Source organism: Phalacrocorax aristotelis, chromosome 2 (assembly GCF_949628215.1).
Source record: "Phalacrocorax aristotelis chromosome 2, bGulAri2.1, whole genome shotgun sequence".
Taxonomy (NCBI): Eukaryota; Metazoa; Chordata; class Aves; order Suliformes; family Phalacrocoracidae; genus Phalacrocorax; species Phalacrocorax aristotelis.
The window spans coordinates 115,958,669-115,980,794 of NC_134277.1; the positions used below are offsets into that span (position 1 = coordinate 115,958,669).

The 22,126-nt window shown below is 39.0% G+C and overlaps 1 protein-coding gene across 12 annotated transcripts in view; it reads left to right on the forward strand.

The window, feature by feature from the left end:
- GREB1L (GREB1 like retinoic acid receptor coactivator) overlaps nt 1-22,126 on the forward strand; it is a 142,238-nt gene that overhangs the window by 82,966 nt on the left and 37,146 nt on the right. For 8 of the 12 annotated variants that reach the window (XR_012659177.1, XM_075084794.1, XM_075084792.1 and 5 more), the window contains exons 5-12: nt 2,444-2,620; nt 5,388-5,564; nt 7,491-7,628; nt 11,087-11,221; nt 13,150-13,287; nt 13,619-13,738; nt 15,337-15,474; nt 17,235-17,420. Coding sequence is in view for 11 of the 12 variants with exons in the window: in XM_075084794.1 (XP_074940895.1) it covers nt 2,444-2,620; nt 5,388-5,564; nt 7,491-7,628; nt 11,087-11,221; nt 13,150-13,287; nt 13,619-13,738; nt 15,337-15,474; nt 17,235-17,420 (1,209 nt within the window). In the remaining variant the exon portion in view is untranslated. The remainder of the gene's footprint in view (nt 1-2,443; nt 2,621-5,387; nt 5,565-7,490; nt 7,629-11,086; nt 11,222-13,149; nt 13,288-13,618; nt 13,739-15,336; nt 15,475-17,234; nt 17,421-22,126) is intronic. The other 4 variants (XM_075084799.1, XM_075084800.1, XM_075084801.1 and 1 more) reach the window with 2 other exon arrangements.

Sequence of the window (22,126 nt, forward strand, 5' to 3'; positions counted from 1 at the left end):
AATACTTAGCCTGGTACCTAGCCTTCCATTTGATTCGGATCAATATGTTTCTAAAGAATATACTTCAAAAAGAGTTTAACATAGTAAAGGCAAATTGCATCTAATCAGAAAATAACTTTTCCTGTAAGCATGTAGTTTTAATGTTTTTTCCCTAAAACATAGGTTTCTTCTTATTGGTAAGTTATCACTAAAATCTTCTGATCTGTAATTAAAAACTTCAGGCACCTCATTTTAATACATTGGCTGGAAGAAGGCGAGTGTGAGGGGTGAGAATCCCAGCTAGCTTTCAGCTTGAGTGATCTGCTACTGGAACGGAGCTGATTGAGTAACTGAAGAAACTATTCAGCCAAGAACTGGTTCAGCAGACTGTGGGTGTAGGCACAAGACCGAACCTGAGTTGGACCCTGTTTTCAGCAAGCTGCTGCTTGCCAGGAAGTTCATGCTAGCTGACTCTGCATTCCACTTCGTGCATGCTTTTTGCCTGGTACAGTGCTGAGATAAAAACATAAAACCAACATTAGCTTTCACTGTCTTTGCTGAAGTTATAAACTATAGGTTTTAGCACAGTAGGTAAGAGTGCAGACGCAGGTATTAATAATGGCTGAGGTGGCTGTTGGTTAAGCTGTGATCACCTTGTGTATCCAGGTGCTTAGTCAGTGTCTTTTCTCCAGTGGTTCTTTACAATTTCTGTAACAACTGCGGACTACTTGAATAATTTTTGATTAAGTGTAGGTAATATATATTAACAGCTGAAGTCTTATTACAATAATTTCAAATTTAATTCAATATGTTCATCTTTAACAATGATATTAAAACAGGACACTATTATTTTTATTTTATTTCTTTTGAAATATTGATTCATGAAAATGCATGCACGTGTTGTTCATGTCATGATATTTCTATGGCTGTAGTGAAAGAAAGAGGGTCAATGGATAAGTGTGTGGTGTCTTTGGACATCCTGAAATAGTGGGGGGGTTCCACCAGCTGCTGCTGGGAGAGGTGTGAGGCCAGACTGTAGCACTGATCTCGCAGCTGGAGAAGTGAGAATTGGAGGGGAACACAATGTAATAGTCTGGTTCCTCATAAAACTTGGTAGAGTTTTCATTGACTTGTGCCGAAGGGAAATCGGAAAGCCCAGTGAGATTGTACCCTTTCCTGTGAAGGAAGCCACTTGCTTTCTCTCACACCTGTCATTTTTTTGCTTGAAAGTAGAAGTTGCTGAAGAAAAATAGTATGATGGAGCTGTACTAAAAGGTGACTGGTGACTGTGACCCCTGTAAGTCCACTGCTGAAGCTAATGGAAGAGTCTTTGAATGTTCTTAATTTACTAGTCAAAAGAATTTAATTTTGAAGTTATTTTTGGTATGAGCAAACGGTTGCACCAGACAGACCTCCAGAGGTCCCGTAATTGCTTTGTGATTTGAAGTGCCCTAAGCTGTCCCGTCCAACCTTTTGGAAATCCCCACTGTGGCTACTTGGTGGGGATGCCAAGCTCACCCTGAGTCCTGAGTTCGCTCACCATTGTGGTGCCCAGCCACAGCTCTGGGCTGGGCTGCCCTGTCACGCTTTTTTTGTGTCCCAGCCCACCACCTGCTCACTGCAGGACCTGAAACAACAGTAGCTCGCTCCAGTCCCTAGTTATGCCCACTTCTGCCACTGGCTTTAGCCCTACATTGACCAGTAGCACCAGAAACAACGTTATGTTCTTATTTTGTGTGCATATGTGTATTTGGGTGGGGAAAAAAGCTAATTGGAGACTTGAAACTCGAAGTCATGCAGTCCATTGAGACTTCAAGAGACTCAGTTGGAGACTTACAGAAAACATGGGGTACATCTCTAAAACCAGTGAATTAATCTTTTGCTTACTAGAATGCCTAAAATGTCTGGACAAGTTAAAAATTAGATTTTAAAATATTTTTCCTTTAGTAGTCAGTACTAAATTTAAGTCATCAATTTGTATCATTCCTTTGTATTATTTAGTGATGTTTATGTACCAATGCCAGCTGGTTACAAACAGCAAAGACAAAACTGGTTTTCTGGAAAAGACTGTAAATTAAAATTTAGCAAAGAAAAAAATATTCTTTGGGATGTTTTAAGAGCTGTTTTCTGTTACAAAATTACAAACTTCCCTTCTTATTTGGAATGTTTTTGAAAAATTGAGTTTCTGAGCCATTTGATGTCTAATCTTTAGAGACTTACTTTGCTCTGCCTGAATGTGTTCAGGATCTCTTTAAAATAATGTTTATCTGTTGTCTCTGAAACCCTGAGCTAGTGGATCTGATGAGATGCTATCTCAATTTCCTCTATTTCCCTTGAAAAGGATATATTAAAACCCCCAGTTACAGCACCAAGTTGTGAAGCCCCATTTGCTTTTGGAAGTGATAAAAAGAAAATGAAACAAAATCTTTTGAAGATTTATCATTTGTTTTGGTTTGTTTTGTAGGTTTTTGTCAAGCAGGCAAGGATTTACGGTTAGTATCTCTGTGCATGGAGCAAATTGATATCCCAGCAGGCTTCCTGTTAGTAGGAGCCAAATCTCCCAACCTTCCTGAGCACATTCTAGTCTGCGCTGTTGACAAGCGGTTTTTGCCAGATGATCATGGAAAAAATGCACTTTTAGGTAAGAGATTTTTTTTTTCTTCATGCCATAATAATTCAGAGAAAAAGGTCAGTTCAAAATTATCTAAAGTCATTTCAGCTAATGACCTTCTATTAGAAGTATGTTGAGGATGGGCTTGTTTTTATTAAATTGAATCTGTAGCTGAACCTGCCTTAAAAGCCCATTTGAAAACAAGTCCCCGATTCCACAACTACCACAATTGAAGCTCAGTGATTTCTGTGTGGACGAAGTCAATGGCAGCCCTGGCATTCTAAATGTGAACTGTCCACATATTCTTTATGTCTACTGATACTTACAGCATTTTCATTTAAGAAGAAATATGCTCATGCAACTGTAGATGAGCTATCTATTTTCTGTGGATTAAGGGACAAATTCTGCCCTTGGCTCCACCAGGAACATAGTTCTCAATAGGAGATCTGAGGGCCATTTGCCTCTCAAAATCTAATATATAGGGGGGGGAAAAAACCAGACCCAACAACATTGATGTCATAATTAGTTACATTTATGAGCATTCAAATTTTAATACAAAAATGCTTCTTGGTGATTGAAGACAGGTGTATGTGTGCCTAGATTTCCTGCCTGGGTCACAACTGGTACACATTTTAACAGGCTTGTAAAAGTGATTTAATATATTTTGGCTTCTTTAGCTGTTTGAATTTACTCTTTCGTTTCTCCCTCCAGTCATTGTGCTGCCTAGAATATATTCAGAAAGACCATTCAACAGGGAAGAAATTTCAGTAAAGCATAGACCCTTATTTAACCACACTGTTTAAATTCTGGTTCAGACCAGCAATATTTTACATAACTATTGAAAACACCTCCTTTTTGTATTTATGAGATGTAATGTTATTTCTCCTGTAATCCCATTTAATATGCTACTACACTCTTGTAAACCTTTGGACCTAAGGCAGAAACCCCACTGACCTGAGTTAGAGGGGAGCTGTGGTGTGATGTGCCCTTGGTGGGTACAGCTGGGGACGTGGGATCGTGGGGTACTTTGGTGTATACTACCATTGTCAGAGGAGCTGCTCCCCCAGTGAGAGGGGGAAGTGTTAAGAATTGATTAATAAGAACTATCTGATAGACAGACAAATGGTGTTTAGTCTGATGAAATGTGGTACTACTTGTCTTTGTTGGTAAAGCCTTCTTCCTGCCCTCCCCCAGCTTTGTATCCATCTATCATCTCTGGTATAATTTTATAATGAGCCTAGTGACTCACAACTCCGCTCTGGCATTGCTGATGTTACATATTTAAACGCCTCTAGGCCTGTGTGACTGGTACCTACGAGCAAAGAATTGACTTGGTAGCTCTGTGAGACCCTGATGACAGTTTTTGACAGCTATAGAGATGCACCAATAGTTCCTGTGGGTTGTAAGAGAGAAGGGAAGGACTGATTCAGTCCCAGGAGAAGCAGGATGAAGAAATCTACTTCTTGGCACCCTCAGCAACATGATGATAAAAGATGATAATGAGACACAGTAAGGCTTAAGACAATGGCCTAATTAATAAGAGTTTTATGGAAAATGCATTTCATCAAAAAGGCTGAATATCTTTTTCACGAAACTACAAATTTGGCTGACAGGTGAATGTAGGATCCAGTATTCTCTGAGGTGCTTGGCATTGTGGAAAATAATGATACTAGCGAGGATGAGAAATTGGTTCTGTTACAGATCTTGAACTGATTAGTAAATGGAAAGAAACAAAAATAAAGCATGTCTATGAGGTACTCCTCAGCCCAGCGCTATTATAAATCATTATTGATGTTCCAGAAAGAATACAAAATATTTTTTCATTAAGGGTTGAAAGTAATTTAGGGCTGAGTGGAGTGGCAAATAAGCCAGAGGAGTTTAATTTTTCAGCATTAGATAATAAAGGGCTTATTCAAACAAGGATTTTAAGGCAGGCCCATTTCAGAACACGCCCTGTGCTTTACTCTAGGAGATGTTAGGCTGCTGCCATCTCTGTGCAACTTTGCCATTAACATAGTTGTGAATGGCGCTGGAAATAAGGGTGCATGTAATCCTCAGCCTGGACGCTGTCCTCCAGACCTCAACTCAAAATTTCACCCCCTTCTGTGAAACCCTGTTGGAAACGTTGCAGAAAAGCAGTCTTCTGCCATTATTCCGAAATGGAGGTCTCATTCAGAGATTGTAGGGTTTAAAAAACATTCTGAAGCACTCCTAACTTTTGCCATGACAATATTGACATTAAATGATTGCTTTTAAGCTGGACTTTACCACTTATTAAGGTCTTATTTGGAAAGTGCCTTGTATGAGGAGTCTCGGAGAAGATTCACTAGATACTAAGGTGAATTTTAGCCACATGAAGTTGTAGTGGCTACTGTGGGTGAGCCACTGTTTTGAGAGAGGGAAGCACACAGCTTGGGTTGTATGTTTTTTAACGTAGAAATATGGAAGTAAAATTGGCAACCTCATAGAAGTTTCCTAGCCCGGCGTCATAGCTTTCCCCCTCCGGTAGTGGTTCCTCTTTTCACTGTGTAAAGTGGAAAATTGGTGATAGGATTTTGGCATAAGTTAGTGTGACCTAGAAAGATAGAGGAGTTTCAGAAAAGCTGAGACTAAAATCTGCCTGTGTTTGGCTACTTCCTGACACATGTGTGCTGAGCAGGGCATCTGCAGAAGCTGTCTGGCTGGAGGCTTCCAGTCTCTCTGAACTGGATGTGCAGGTAGGTTAAAATGGCCTTATGCCTAGCAGATAGTACAAGTCATTTAATCTGTGTGTATACCTTCTGCTTTATTCTTCCAGGATTTTCTGGGAATTGTATAGGCTGTGGAGAAAGAGGATTTCGATACTTCACAGAGTTTTCCAATCATATCAACCTAAAATTAACCACTCAGCCAAAGAAGCAGAAGCACTTAAAGTACTACCTAGTAAGAAGCTCCCAAGGTGTACTGTCAAAGGGGCCCCTTATTTGCTGGAAAGGTAATTAAGGTGCCCATTCACTTAGAGTCGGGGTTTTTTTTATTATATTAGTGTGGTGTTGAATGAAAAATTGAAAGTTGCTGTTGAAAATGTGTGCATTCAGAAGTAACTGTAGACAATGAATTTCTTTACTGCTTGAAGGAGAAATTCCTACTATTTTTAATGAAGCCTGGATTTTGCCAAAGAAGTTTATTTTAAGTCCTAATAGTAACCATGCAATTGTAAATGGTCTTCCTCAATCTCCCTACGCTTTCAGTGGGAGCTCTAAATCTACCCTTTTTGGGATGTGCAGCCATCTCGGTAGAAGAAATAAGGTTGCTCAGTCTGCTGATTCTTTTCTGTGCCTGAAGCAAGATGACTCACAGCCAAGGCTCCAGCATTGGCTTTCTACTGATATTCATCTTAGCAGGTGCAATTCAGTCAGTCTAATGCCTGAGGATAGCTAGCACACCATAAGATTAAAAAAGCTCAGGTCACTGATCTCAGGGAAAGGGGAAACATCTTGCATACTCTGGCCATTTACGGTGTGTTTTACGCTTGGGCTTACCCTCTATTGGAGCAGCCTGTGCAATATTGTTACGTACTAAAGAGATGAAATTTGTGACCCCAAGGCAAGGGAACTATGGGGTCTCTTATTGGAGGATGGGGGTTTTTGGAGCTAGAGCCATGCAAACACTCAAGGAGAGAATGGTTTGCCTACTTTCAGTCTGCTAAGTTGGTATATATGCAGGCTGCTTGTCTTCCTCAGCTGTGGTCTCACTCAGTAAAGACAGAGTTTGATCTGGTGCCTGTTGCTGAAGAGGATGATGTGAGGAGAGGAGAAGCTTCCCAGGAGGACTGACACACATCTGAAGAGTCACATCCTCATGTGAATGGCACCATGACACCACAGAGAGATGGTTATCACTGAGCTGTATGAGTGATTATAGTACTGTATCAGTTAGTGGTTCAAAGGGATCCTGGCTTCAGCTCAGCTGCTTTTCTCAGTTACGAGTATAATTAACTACTGCTTTAGAGTGGATGTGTTTTTCAGCAGCGTTTTTCACAAAAACTACAGAAAGAGTTAACTTGGTAGTCTCTTTTTGAAGTTTCAAATATAGAAAAAGGAAACCTTATTTTAATTTTTGAATTCTTTTCCTGAAACCCTTCCCTAATGCTCATGCAGTTGGGGTTGGCACGTGTTGTGGTAAACGCTGTCAGGGGTAACAGACACATGGAAGAGGCAGATACTGGGGTCACTTTCGGTTATATGCTGATTGCAAGTGTTTTGAGCACCCATGAAAGTTTAGAAAATCGACCAAGAATTGACTTCATGGGCATTATTTTGATAAGGTCTATCCCCATATTGCTACCATGCATCTGGTAACCCTTTACATATGTTAAAGGTCTAGTTAGAAGAAGAGAAATGCTTTTAAACACTCCCTTCTCTTCAGACAAAACCTGGTTAGATCTTGGTTTTAAAAACGGATTAATGTGTGATGTTCCCTCAATTCTGACACTCACAGTGCTGAGATCTCCCTGAAGGTTTTCTGGAGGCATACTAAGAATCTGGTTTTCAGCACCATTTCTCCTTTTAAAGGGCAACAGATGAAGGTTTGTATAAAGGCTGTGCCACAGAAGTCGCTGAGCGTTTCCTGGGATATGTCCAATACCTTCAAATCTCTTGGAAGCTGCAAACTGAGGGCTCTTGCCATTTTGCAGCATCTGGTCTGTATTTGCCTGGCCCTCTGAGTGGCCCCCAGGGAGGTTTTCCTCATTAGAAGACAAAGTTGACTAAACTGCGAGAGCCGTATTTTCGTTGAATGCTGCCATTTGCTGCTGTTTGTTGTACGTGCTGTATGTATGCTTTTAACATTTTGTCACCTTTCGCCACCGTGTTGCTGAACTTTCCTACTGGAAGGCAGGCCTTGTTAATATGTACTGTAGCTGCTTCGTTTGCAGAATGTAGAAGCAGGCAATCATCTGCTGCTAGCCTCTCTGCTAAACCAAATTCTTCGGTGTCACCGTCCACGACCCCAGAGGGTGGATCAGCTAATGGATACAAATCAGGGTTCATTCAGACAGGTAGGAGCTGAAAGTGCTATAAAGATAACCATTGGGGGTGGTAAGTTACCTCAGATATTGTTGGTTCAGGGATGCTGTAAACAACCGGGTATTTACCTCAAGCCATGTATAGATTACAGCGGGGAAGATGCCTTTCAAAATTTGCTTTATGAAGGATTAAGACCAAGGTGACGCTGAAGGCTAGATTAGTCCTCATAAGAATAGGAAATTAAAAAGTATTAAAAGATCTTTTGATTCATTATTTGATTCTGTGTCTCCCTGTGTTTGTTTCATTTAAGTGTTTGTGGATCTCAGATAACTTGAATTACACATTTATAGGGAGGTGTTTACTAGTATATAAACCAGATTATCTGTCTTGAAAAAGAAAATTATCTCCTTTTGGGGTTGGGGGGGCAGCTTTTATTTATTTTCTTGCTTATTTATTTACTTATTTAAATTTTATTTCACACAGGGTGTACTTAGAATAGCAATTTCCCCATACACATGCAGTGGTTTTGTGTTATGTGAGCTAGCATGCATCTCATAACTGTTCTGAAAGCTATTAATGACATACTTGAACAAGGAGAAAGTATAAAAATGAAATGTACGTTGGCTGACAAAGAAGCAGCATCTTAATTTTATTTATTTATTCATTTATTGCAAATAGCCACGGTGCTTTTCTCTGAGTTTTTTTTTCTCATTGCTTTACTGTAGCTTCATGGTGCTGTTATATGGTTTTGTGTCTGTTTGTGCTGTTTCTTGAAAAATTAAAAACAGGAGAAAACTTTCTGTTAGTTGTTGTAATTGGTCGGTATGTATGTACCAGAACATATATTTCTGTAGAGAAGTATGAAATGCAGATGAAAAACCAAGTTGTTAAAATACTTCTTACACTTGCAAAGGACGTTAAAAAGGAATAACAAATAGAAGCTGAGCACATGCATTCTTATGAAATTGTATTCACTGATCAGTATGTTCAGAGACGCTTTCCCCAGGTGGTCACCCCGTCTCTGTTTAGGAAGCTGTATGCTTTAGGCTTTGGTGAAAATGAAAAGAGAGTGTTGTTTAAACATCTGCATTTCATTGAGTGATCCATTGGCTTCCAGACCCTGGCATGAGAACTGTGCAGATGCATGAGAACCTATTTGTTCGAGACAACAAGTGATCCAATATTTACACAGCTTTGTCTTCTATTGTACCTGCCAAGTTAATAGATACACCTTTTATATACTGCTTTCTCCTTATCACTCAGCGTGATTTTCAGTCTGCTTGGTGTTTCTGTGTGTCACTATTTGTACTCTTAGGTCACAGTTGTCAAAACCTTTTCATCTCCTTCTACTGTTATCTTCTAGTGAAGATAATGCCACATGCATACATATTAATCCCCTGTGACCGGGAGAAGGGGGAGGGCACCTTTTTTTGGTGGCGTGAATTCTGACATGTGTCGCCTGTGGCGGAGGTCTGACTCTTTCCTAGTCTTTGCATAGCTGTACTTTCTCGGTTGTTTTAAAACAGGAATACTCATTACTAATTTGCTTTCTGAAATTGTTTTCAGTGTATTGTCAACTCCCCATTTTTTTTCCTTTTAAAATTGTGTAAGTATTTCTGTTTTCTGCCCTTGTAAGTGAGCAGTTCAGTCTTCAAATTTTAGAAGACACCTGTAAGCAGACAGTTAATGGGCACGCTCAGGGTACTGCACCGAAATGGTAATTTCATGATAGAAATTAGAGCACAAGAGAATTTTGAAATACCGTAGTTAAAGCTGAGAGTATGGTGTGGCCATGACACTGCAGTCAGATGTTGGGTCCCCCTTTCAAAACAGCATGGGAAGACTCAGTTCCATTGCAGAGGAGAGGCGACTGGCAATACGAAAATGGCTGAAACCTTGAACAAATAAAAAATTCAGTTTTAGGCAGACACACAAGAGGGACAACTTCAATTCGGGTGCTAAAAAGGTGTTAAGCAACTAGAAACAGGATTCTACAATAGAAAAATGAACAACTTTAATAACTGGTAGTACTACAAGTTCTGCTCAGGTACCGGTGTGATGTTTAAACATATATTAGCCACATCTGTGTTCACAGATAAAATTTCAAGGAAGTATATTAGAACTAGAAAGAAAATAAAAAGTGCCAAAGCTTCGGGTCAGCTTGCTTTGAGGAAAGCTTTAACGCTACATATTTGCTGCATATTTAATGAGAGACCAGTGTTTTCCTTCAAAGCCCCTTCCTGATGGTCTATTTCCTTAGCCATTCAGCATATTTCCTGTGAACATGGACAAGGTTTTCTGGTGGAGCAGCAGAAGCAGAGGCTTCTGTGTTTGTTCCCCACCCCAGTTACTCCATCTGGCAAAGCAGACTCTCCTCCCCACCCTCCTTCACCAAATGGTGTGTGGCCTGAGGGTGAATGTGTTTGGCAAATCAAGTTGGTCTTTGCCTTCTGTTTTCTCTCCCTGGCTGTTTCACTAGGACATCTGTAGGTGAACTTAGCCTGCTTTGCCTACTTGTTGCAAACTACTTTCTGGACAAATGCTGAGTTAATATTGTTTCACCCCAGTTATAAGAATTTGGATTTCTCGGTGTATCAGCATTCAAATGTCAAATTTTTCTTAAAGTAAATTGCAGATATTAAATGCCTGTTGTTAAAGTAGGGGCCTACAGGCTGAGTAGTTTGGAATCAGTTCTGATTTACAGTTTTATACTGGCCAAGAGTCAGAATTTGTTTGTACTTCAGTTTATCCATCTATAAAATAAGGCTAATATTTTTCAGCTGTGTTAAAGTGCTCTAAGGAGTTGCTGTTTGTTAATTCATACAAAGTTTGGGCTCAGATACTCTTAATTTCTTACCCAGACTTATAACTGGAGATAGGCTTTTCATACCCTTACAGGCAGCAGTGTTGTAGGAGATTATGTATTTGATTTTTTTTTTTTCTGCCTAAGTCAAGCTCAGCTGTGTCTGACAGAGGTTCGATAACTTATTCTTGAAAATCTCAGGTGATAGAGAGTCAATAACCTTTTTAGGCAACTTATTCCAGTGCCTATTCCCTGTGTTCGCTGGGGGCGAGTAATGTCAGCTCTTTGCCTTAGCTTTTTCATCTGTAACATGGGATAGATGTGTTTGCTTGCCTGTCCCACAGGGCTATTTTGAGGAGCAATGGGATAGCCCTTTCTACAGTTAAAATTCATTTCAAGTGTATGTGAATACAAAATGTTGTGAAAGAGATTGATCAGTAGATGATGAGATGATATAGAAATGCCCAATTATATGTTTGTTGCAAGTCCTAAAAGATGCCTGTACATAATGGTTTCTTAGGACTGTTAAAAAATTGTTTGCATTATATGCAGAGATGAGTTTAGATAAATGTGTATGACTGTTCATGTGTATATAATAGAAATTATATATGCACATACATATATATACTTTTTGTCACATATATATACTTTTTAATCATTACTTAATTAAACAACTTTTTTTCTCAGATTCTTCAGTATTCAGTCCAGCAAAATCATCTTCTGCTGTTAACTTAAGTGGAACTCAAGACCCATCCCGGAACAAGAATGTTGTGAAACCTCTGGCTCTGTCAGTACAGCTCGTAGGAAAGGCATTTGCTGCAGGTATGGCTTTGCTTTCCAGTGTAGTTGAGAGCTAAGGGAATTACCAGCTTAACAACCAAGAAAAAAGGGAGTAATCTTTTTGGTGGAAAAAGGAAAGGAAAACATTCACTACAGTAGCATTCTCCAAAACTCATATCCTTGCATTCCTCTGCACAGAGATTTTATCATGGCTGTTACTGTCCCCAAACTGAGCCACACCTTGGCTTTCAGATTTGACATTCTGGAAAAAGTGCATGTCATATTCCTCTTTGCACGTCCTAAGATATCTAAGAGAGCGTACAAGTCGCCTCTTGCTGTGACACTGATTCTTGCCTCAGTAACTAAGCGCTGTGTGTTGTTCTGCATTTGTAACAGGTATAGTTGCTCCACATACATTTAGTGGAATTTAGTCTCATTTAAAGGAGTCTTAATACCTGTGCTGTTTTACTCATTTATTTCTGGATTGTGCGTTTAATGAATTAGAACCGTCAACTGTGGCTTCTAAATTCCTCACTGGTACTCTGTTGTGGTATTCTGGCTGTTTATTACTTTAGCTGGTTAGTCCTTTAAGCAATGAAAAAAATATTACCACACTTACTGCAGGTAAGTATGCTTGAATAAGAAAAAATAGAAACTTATTTGGTTTATATATGCACATGAGCATTATGTTTTATACATGATGTATTACATCTGCTATTTTATACAATATACATTGTTATATATACATAATATTGTTATGTTGTATCTAATGAATCACTAACAGTTCTTTGTGTAAAATATCCTTTCCACCTCCATACTTGTGTAAGAAAGGGAATTTATCATGCACTGAAATTACTTCCCAACATTTCAACAACTTCTGTAACTGACCCATGTCTGCCGTACCTGTCCATACCAAATTGTTGACTCAGAGTAGAAATGGGAAGCTTACAATGTTATTCAAATGTTATTGATGTTAGTGATGTTATTCAAATTTTGCTAAGTGGCAACTGAGACTCTTGTGTCTGAATTTATTTGGATGACTGCGGCTGGCGAGCTCCATGTTACATTGTTTTAAGCCGAATACCCACATCTCAAACTCCTTCTGTTGCAACTGACATCAGCAAGCTGCTGCACCATCTCCTGCTGTTGCTCCTGGGATACATTCCAGGGAGTGAAATCCTTGTGGAGCTGGCAGATACAGCAAGGAGCTGTAGTCCCCACTGGGCCCCATGTCTGCTCTGTGCAGTTTATGCCTTTTCCCCCCCCCCACCCCCCCCCGGAAAAAATTAGGCTGTGAAAAAGAGTAAGAAGGGGCTCAGAAGCATGAGGATAACTTCTTCTGATCCTCCTTTGCTGTAGTTTCATTTTGTGATCTGGATATAGTGGGTCCTGCCGGGGTGTCAGACCTGCTGGGAGTGGAGGATTGTCTTAAGCAAAATTAAGCATAGTTTACCTCAGTAATGCTCAGAGCATGTATACTTTACAGCAAACTGCCCAGTGTCCCTTGCTAAAGCTTTAGAGCCCTGTAGTGAATTACTGTGTGTGGCACATGGAAGACTGGCAGGAAAATATGTAGGTGCACCAGAGAGGCTTAGAAGTCTTCACAAACTGAATTCATTACGTGCATTTTTTTTTTAATTTTCAGTGTCTAAAAAATGTGTCACAAACCTCCCAATAATTTTTTTTTTTGCATGTAATTTTCTATTTTACTTCACTGAGGTTTGGTTTGGATTTTTTTTTTCCGACTCTCCTCCCCACACTGAAACCTAGAGACCCCATTTCAAGGTTAGGATTTTGCAGCCTGTGCCCAGATTATTCTCTGCCAAGGACACTTCGTGCTTTCCCTGGAGTATGTTTCTTTCAGTCATGTATCTTGCCCTGTCTTTTGTGTCTGCACGGGGCCGTATTATTTTGTTTGTTTGTTTTCAAGATTGTCTCAAGCCGTACACTCTGTATTTTATTATACTCAGCTCCTCTTTCACTGCGTGCCACTGATGTTGCTAATGGAAACGCTAATGGAGGAAAAAATAATGTATTGAATTCTACAGTCTCTCGGCCAATGCCTCACTCGACATCGCCGAGCCCTGGCTGTGCAGCTGGAGACCAAGGTAAAGAAAATGTCTCTGTTCTTTTATTCTAAGCTGCACTGGCTGTTGAGCCCGAAATTTGTGATTCTGTTCTTTCCATCATTGCTGTTTCTGCAATTCAGTCTTTACAGATCCATTTGGTTTTTGGCATGACCATTAATGATAATGTACTTTTTAACACAGGTAACAACATTTTTCACATTGTAGTCTGGCTTCGTGTAAACCTAGGTGTAAACCTCTGACACTCTGTGGTGTGATACCAGATCAACAACATAATATGAAATGGAAATGTGGGCTGGAATCTGGTCATTTGGAAAAATGGGGTTTAGAATTAGTCTTTGCTTTTTCTCAGCATCAATGTCCAGTTCTGGACCACCAAAGAAACGTCACCGGGGATGGTCTCCTGGGTCCCCAGTCCCTCCTCCTGGTTTAGCGGTACCTGTTCCTACAGTTCGGCCTTCGGCAAGAACAGGTAAAACTTGAATCATACAGATGTCGTTTGTCAAAAGCTGTACTCAGCCAGACCAGTAGCCCTTTTCTGCCTCTCTTAAGTGTTGCACAGGAAACAAAGCTAAGGTTATTGAAGTAGTTAAGGACACCATGGAGAGTTTTTTGGAAAAACGTACAATTGCCTGGTCCTTGTTGACATAATCTAAGATGGGACAATGGGAAAGTAAAATTATTGGGCGGGAGAGAGGAAGGGAGGAGGAGAGTAGTATTAGGAAGGATCTAAAGCTCTTTAAGTCCCCCAAATGTAACTCAGTTGTTCTAAAATTGTGCGGGTGTATGGATATATGAACATATTTGAAGGATTTCCATTCACCTTGAATGTTTTGTCTCAGTCTGGTGTGGCATGCGACAGAAACAGTACACTCAGCTCCTGCAGAGGAAAAAGGGTCTGATGTAATTTTGGCCTAACAAAGGACACTGATGTCCACGAGGTCATCTTCAGTTAAAAGTATAAAGTTTTGTGATACCAAATGTCTGTTGTGCATGGAAAAGCTTTAAGAGGGATATGTAACATAATGATATGAAACAGGATTAAATATGAGTATGTGTGAATACTCATCAATATCTGTGTAGGGTACCTCTTTATGATAGCTATCAACAAAACTGTTCACTATTTAAGCACTTTTTGGTTGTGGGATTCAGAGTACTTTGTGAAGGGGAAAAAACAATTATTTATTCCTGCCTCTATAGTGGGAGAATAAATGTACAAGGAAGAAGAAAAAGCAGTTCAAATCGATTGCAGCTTTTGTAGATTTCTAGCTTCAGAGACCTGCTGAAGATATGCGATATAAGGCAGTCTTCTCCCTTTTGCTGAGTTTGTCTCCCCAAATCCACTACCTCTGCTATGAACTCCATTTTCCATGAGTCTTTTGTAGTGTTTTTTTCTATTGGATAAGCAGTTCCACTTTCTAAAACATATGCATGTATGCATTCATTCATACTGCCTATGATGCTTTTCTGTTGATGGCATTGTTTGAAAAATCTGTTACAAACCACCAAGTGAAGCCTGAGAAACTTCTGAAGCAGATCTCGTACTGAAACCTGATTACAGATTACAAAATTCTTGCACTTTGTTTCTTTTCACTTGTGAAAGCTGCTTTTGCTCTTTCATGAGTAAAACCTAATTTTCATCCTTGCAGCAACTGTCTAAGGACAACTTTGAGACTTCGGCCTTTATTTGTTTTTTCTCTCTACGTATATCATACGTCAAAAGCCTCTTCCCTTGTACTGAGAGGCGGTATAGAGAGGTAGCCTCTGTCTTAGAGGTGGCCTTTTGGCTTAGTACTTGGCTTTGTTTGAAGATGCATATTCAAACCTGTGTTTTACTCTCTCATTCTCACCAACAATACAGTGATCAAAAAGTTTTATTTTAGGGGTGGGGCTACAGAAGGATATAGGCTCCTAATTTAAATTACTTAAAACTATAGCAGGAAATGCAGAGGCCTTTTGAATTTTATTACAGTTAGTGATCTGCAGTAATTTTTTTTTTATTTGTTCATACGGCCAAATCACAGTATGAGCCTTTTAGTAATGGAAGCTTCTCTTTTCTTTATTTTATAGAGCCTCTTTTGTCAGTCCCAGTTCCTCAATCCATGTTAACTGGAATTTTACAGCCTCAACCCGTCCCAGCAGGGGAGACTGTAATAGTTCCTGAAAACCTGCTGAATAACTCGGGAGTCAGACCAGTGATTCTCATAGGTGAGTCTTACACTGGGGAATCAAATGCTGTGTTTTGAATAGATGTCTTCTCCCCTGGGAGAAAGGGGGTTTTGATTTCTTTTTGTTGGTTCTGGCATTCAGTACAATACGAAGTCAGTTTGTCACGGATGGTTTGCTTTAGTTGCTCAACACTTAAAATTGGAAGTTAAGTGATTTTTGGAGAACCTGATTTGCAAACAGGTCACAACTAGGTCAAATTTATACAAAACCTCTGGCCAAATTGAAGTTTTGTACAAATAAGATTTTATGTAAAATCCAAGAATAGAAATATTTCCATGTAATGAAAATAGCTTTCCAGTGTAAACAACTTACAAAACAAGCAAATATTTCCTGCAGCATTTATAGTCCAGGTCTTGAAGCCCAGGGATTCTGCATGAGAACCAGAAAATTTGTTTGAACTGGCTGATCAGAAGTGAATCATACTTTTTGTCTTTTTTAGTCCATGCTTCTTGTAAGCAATGAGATAACAGATCAGGCTTTCAAAATCCATTAGCTGTATAAAGTACATTGTTAACCCTTAGAAGCACATTGCTTTTACTTCAAAAGTGTGACTTATAATGCAAGTATTCCTTTCAAGCTGACCTACTTGAGCATACTATATAGCAAAGATGGGTCAGCTAGTACTGCCAAAATTTTTTTGGCTCTTTAAATCTCTTTTCAGTCCAGCATCATGCAGATGGTTGTATGAAGTAGCTTCAGTGTTAATAGAACATGCCTATGGATACAGTCCATGGAATAATTTATCATTACTGAAGAAATTGAGTTCTCCAAGTCCTCGCTTGCAGAGATAATCCTAATGCACACAATTCCCAGAGAATTATCAGGCTGTTTACTGGTAAAACCATCAAGGGTAGGGTTACACCACTTCTGGTTTGTTTTGCTTGGTGTTGTTTTCTGGAAGCCTATTGTAAAGCTCTAGCATGGTGCTCTGGCAGTTTTCAGAGAAACACTTCCTTATTAAAGATGAGGGTGCCTACAGTCATCGGCTTAAGTGCAAATTGAATGCAGCCCTTAGGCTCTTGGAGGGTTGCCAGCGAAGTCCTCAGTTAGGCTAAATGTTAGTGGCCCTGAGAAACAGTGTCCTATTAATAGTACAGAACCAAGTGTACCCAAATGGATGGGTTTGGCAAAATCTGTGTGGAAATTTCTTTAAAACAAAAACTTTATCAAGGAAAAGAGGAGGTAGCCTGTGCTCATGTGCTTTACCTTACAGAACGGCATGTTTACCTCTTGATGTTTATATAACCTGTTTAGGACAACAGAATGGAAATGTGGCAAAAAAGTGAAATCAATCACAGCAATACCACAGTGGCTGAATCAATGCTAATGTGACTTCCGCTGCTTTTATAATGTTAAGATCAATGTACTTTTACTTCCATTGATTTTTTTTCTTTTTTGTACACTATATTATGGAGAACCTGTATTTAAAGGTCAGGGTAAGACTGAAATAGATAATATTCTCATTTGTATTTGGGTACAATAATTATTGTGCTGCTGGTATGCAGTTATTGTTAGTTTTTCCAAATCTGTGTGATTGCCTGTTGAAAAATACACAACTGATCACTGGCCTATCTCATTTATTTTGTAAGCAATTATGATGCCAAAAACAGTCACTGATGCAGTATATTTTGCAAGATGGCATTAAGGAGAAGTTTGGAAATGTATGCATTGTGCAAGATATCATATAGTGGCATTTTTTATGAATTTCTGGGTGGGTTTTTTTGTTTCTTTTATCGAAGGTTATGGCACTTTACCTTACTTCTATGGAAATGTTGGTGATATTGTTGTAAGCCCTTTGCTGGTGAATTGCTACAAGATTCCACAGCTGGAAAACAAGGATTTGGATCTCTTGGGTTTGACCAGCAGTCAGCTGCTAAGTGTGGAGAATATGATACTTTTAACTATTCAGTATCTTGTCCAACTCGGTAAGCAATTTGTCGTAAGTACTTGTTTTTATTTGCAACTGCCCATTTTTCTCCTCATCCTCTTTATGTCCATTTCAGAGCCAATTTTCTGGCTATTTTTGTGCCTGGAAGAGGTAAGTGGCTCCATCTAGTGTGTGACTTCGCTATTTTGTTCATCAGATTGAAGAAGTGAGGTGAATTTAAAGGCTGATACGGCTTCTGCTCTCCATATGGGGATTGACCAGGTCACCTTTGTGAAAATGGATTTGCAATGCAGATAACTCATTTGCTTAGGGTATCAAACCATCAGTTATCACAGCTCTTTCTAAGGACACTCAGTCTGTTTTATTCAGTTTTGTGACAAATGCTGGCAGATGTGTGATGGTCATCATTGTTTTGGTGACAGCACCGTTTACATGAAAACCACATTTGTTATTCAGACTAAGGCAAGCGATTCAGTGAATATCTCATTCTTGTAAATGTTTTTGAAATGGACTCTTTGCAAGTTTGAGAGCAAACCAGAAAACCACACTTTCTTTCTCTTATTGCAGGTCCAGACATTTTTCCTGACCTTAGAGTAAAAAGCAGCAGTGTTAACAGGAAGGTTTTAGAAGTTAAGGAATAATGTGGGACAGTGATGGGAAACTTCTCACAGCAGGCTCAGTCTTAACTTCTGTATTTGAAAAGATGCTGCTTATCACAGAGGAGTGTGACATGACTTTTTGTGAAGAGCACACTGCTTTTCCTGTACTGGGTTTCCGCTAGGGCATCTGTAATACATAATGGTATGAAATGTACAAACGTTTCAAAAGAAGCACAATCTGTGTTAACCTTATAATTTGGGGAGCAAATGTACTCTGTGCAGGTTTCATCCATGGGTTCTTATGCTTTGCTCTTCTCCCTTGATGCAGTACAGTTAGAGACAGGAAGGAGGCCGTCTTCTGTGTTGTAATACTCTCTTTAGTGACCTGTTTGCTTTATTTATCATTCTCTGCCTCAGTAATCCATTGGATGCCGTGTTAGAACTGACAGATAGTTTCCTTATTTTTTTACAGGCTTAATGTTTTTCTGTTGCCCTTCTCTCAGTGGGCTTAAGTTTATTACTTTAGGTTTTCATCTTAATTGGAAAGTGTGTAGCATCTGCATGTTAAAACCAGCTGCTTCACACATTTCTGGAGTGATAGAGGCAGCCTGCAGATTTCCTTCAGAGAAACCTGTAGCCAGCTGATACAGCATTTCCAAAGAAAAACAAGCTATTTATTGAAACTTTCTGAGTCACTGAACCACACTCCAGGAGCAAATCCAACCTTAGATGGATGCAGCAAGTCTATACTTGCTGCAAACTAGAGGAGGCTTCATGCAAAGCTTCTGGAGCTGAGCTGAGCTGTGTCTCGTGAGCACCGTGCCTTCAGCATAAAGCAGTTCCCTTATTAGCAGGTGTTTAGTTTGGCCTTTGTTCTTAGCTGTGCAAAGCTGAATAGTTTTCATTTTGGCCTTATGTGGAAATGGGTGCCAGCACTGTAAGATGAAAGAACCTCATAAGAGAAAAGTAAAAACTTTCTGCAGAGCATGGGGATCAAATATGTTGCTAGTTTGAATATTGCTGAAAACTTAAAACTGTTGGAATTGTGACAGTTGCACTGAACTGTAGCCTTTATCCCATTTTGTAAAATCAAAGCAGATGAAAGATGTTTGGAGGGCAGCCAGCTTCAAAAGTTTTTGACAAGGAGAAGAGACAAATACACACATAAATTAACAGTTTATTCATGTGAGCCTCTTTTTTTCTTGAGAAAGTAGTACTAAAAATTTATTCTTTTTTCCAGAGTATATTGTGAAAGAGTAAGATAAAGACAAAGATAAAAAAGCAGACAGAAGAATGAAATAGATACTAAGTCTTGCCTTAGTGTTTCAGATCTCACTACTTGTACAAAATATGTTTGCAGTGACTGTGATTACAGATTGTAAGAGTATTGTTTATGAAAGTGCCCCTTTTTTGAAAAAGGAGGTATCTGAGAATTCCTTTCAGTTTTCCTGTAAGATTATGCCAACATTATTAATTGTAGGATAATGCTGTTGTGTTTTTAGAAATCAGCTGAGCAATCTCACAATGATATTACAAATCAAAGCAGACAAAATAAGTGCATTTCTGATGCTTTAATTATAAACCTTCTGTGAAGACTATACACAGTTAAAGCCATGCCATGATTGTGAGTCATAGAATTGCTATTAAAAAATCCACTGACTGTGATAAAGGAATAAGTAAAAAAAAATCAAGATGTGTGTTTGATTTCAGTGTTTTTTTACAGTCTGTCTCCTGTACTTATTCAGATTTTGCATTTGTTATCTTTGGTAGCATTCATAGTGAAGTATTCTCAAGCTTTGTTTTTATACCTCAGAATGCCCATATTTGCAGTATGGGTTACATTCTGTCATTTGTAGCCGTCTGCTTTTTACTAGTGCGCTACCGTTTCTGCAAACACAGTCTCGTCCTACACAGTGCTAAGGTCCCTGTTCTGTTTTTTTTGGCTGGAGATTTCTGGACCTTCTGTTAACTACCTGTTTAGAGTTACAAAATCATTCTCCCATGTCTCTTGTTGTGGTACATTTGAATCATTTTGCCTATGTGTATGCTGTGACACCCAGAGGTCTTTTGTAGCTTCAAGTAAGTGAATGCACATCCAGACCCAAGTAAAGAACAATCCTCTGTCTTCAGTGGAAGGGATACTCAGACACTCAAAGCAAGAGATTATTCCAGCAATTCTTCTGGTCTTAGATGGTTGGAGGAGTAGTTCTTGGTGGGATGCACAGTGAAATGTGTCAACCCAGAAGTGGATGGCATTTGAATATGTTGTCTTGAACTGTACGTGCTTTTGAAGCATATCTATGTTACTAAGGTCTTTTTCAGATGTTAATATTATATGGTATTATTTGTTTTGCAGTTTTGTTTTCTGAAGTCAGGATGATCCTTTGCATACTCATTTATGAAGAGAAGCTTCCAAATATTTCCTTTTAACCTTGAAAGATTCCTGTATATGTGTTTATGAAACTGTTCACAATCAAAATCAGTATCTATAATTTTGTCTTCCTTCTCATCTGATAATAGTTCCATTGCTTTTCTGGATAGCTGTGGAGAAAGACTGCCATGAGCCAAGTGCGGTAGCAAACACTTCACTAATTTAAAAATATTTCCTTATCAGTGACTTTCTGATAACTAACTATTTTTTAAAGTTATTCTCTTATAAATTATCTGAATTAAACTCTGCGTTCTCATACAGAAACCTTTCCATTTGTACAATTATTTTCATTTTCTTGGATTCATGATGACCCCTGTTTCTACAGCCTGTCTCTTAAGTAACCTCCCTCAATCAGCAAAACCTTGGTTTTATCTCTTTCAGTGTATAACATCTTTTTTGTTGGGGTTAATATATGTCGTAGATAGACTTTTATTTCTGCAGAATATTTATATCTCTGTCAATAAATGTCTCTTTTTTTGTGTTTCGAAATGTTCAGTGACCTAGAATGTGTGAAGCTTTTTTAGAAGGGAAAAGAAAATATATTTGTAGAAAAAAGAACGACAAAGGGAAAATTATGCCCATGCTGCATTGAATTAGACTCATCATAACTGTTCGGTTTGCATCAAAAATGAAAACAGCCTTGCATTTACGAGTCTATAGTTGCCTGCCATCCTATGGTAATTGGGAGGTGACATTCTCCATATGTTACTTCTCCAAAAGGCAAAATGACAACAGGCAGCAGTTTTTACAGATTCTGTACTAGAGGTTATTTTACCCACTCCCTGCCCTCGTTCTCACACAACCTTTCTGGTTTTTTTTTTTCACTGCCCTTTTTGATGTTGTCTTTGGCCCTAAAAGAAAACATAAAACCAAACCCAGCATTTCGCATATCTCTGGTATTTAAGCCCTGCCTTTTTGTCATAGGAAAGCAAGCTGTTGAAGCGTGATGCTGTCTCCTTTGGCACTGACCTGAGACTTGGCAATTTAAGCTACGGTTACTTCTTACTCTGTGTTCATTAATATTTTTATTGGTTCTGAGTATCTTTTACAATGAGACAAATCTTACTGAGCAAAATGTTAATTGAAGCTGAGTTGGGGGACTGATGCTAAGATAGGATAGCTTATATTTCTGTTTTCCAGTTCAGGTTCTCAATTCAGTTTACAAAGTCTGGAGAATGTAGATCTAAATTTGCATATACATCCTTATGTTAGAAATTTGAGGATTTGCTAAATTAATCTAATTTAACTAAAGTAAGAGAAGAGCTTAAGCATGTTTGTTTACACCCATGCTAAGTTTACTAATGTGCATGGTGAGAAAAAGCAAAAGTAAGACCACTTGACAGGCTTTGTCATATTGCATGGCTGCGATTAGACTGTGAGGATAAGCATTTGGGTTTTCTGCTGTAAAAACATATGGAGGCTACCTAATTAATCCCTCTGTTCCAAGCAAAAGGCACGTGTTTTCCCACTCCCTTGTTTGTCCCACCAGTTTCTGAAGATAGAAAAGCTAGGAGTGAGATGAAATACCTCATTGTTAAGAAAAAAAAAAAAGGGGGGGGTGGGGGAAATGGTGGGGGAGAGAGGCTTCTAATATGAAAAACCAAGAATAAGCCGTGCGGGTAGATATCTACTCAGTAGCAAGTGGCTTTTGTAAATGTAAAAAATATGGTGGAGGAGCTTGTCAGATCAAGACAGGCATGTGATTATTCCTGG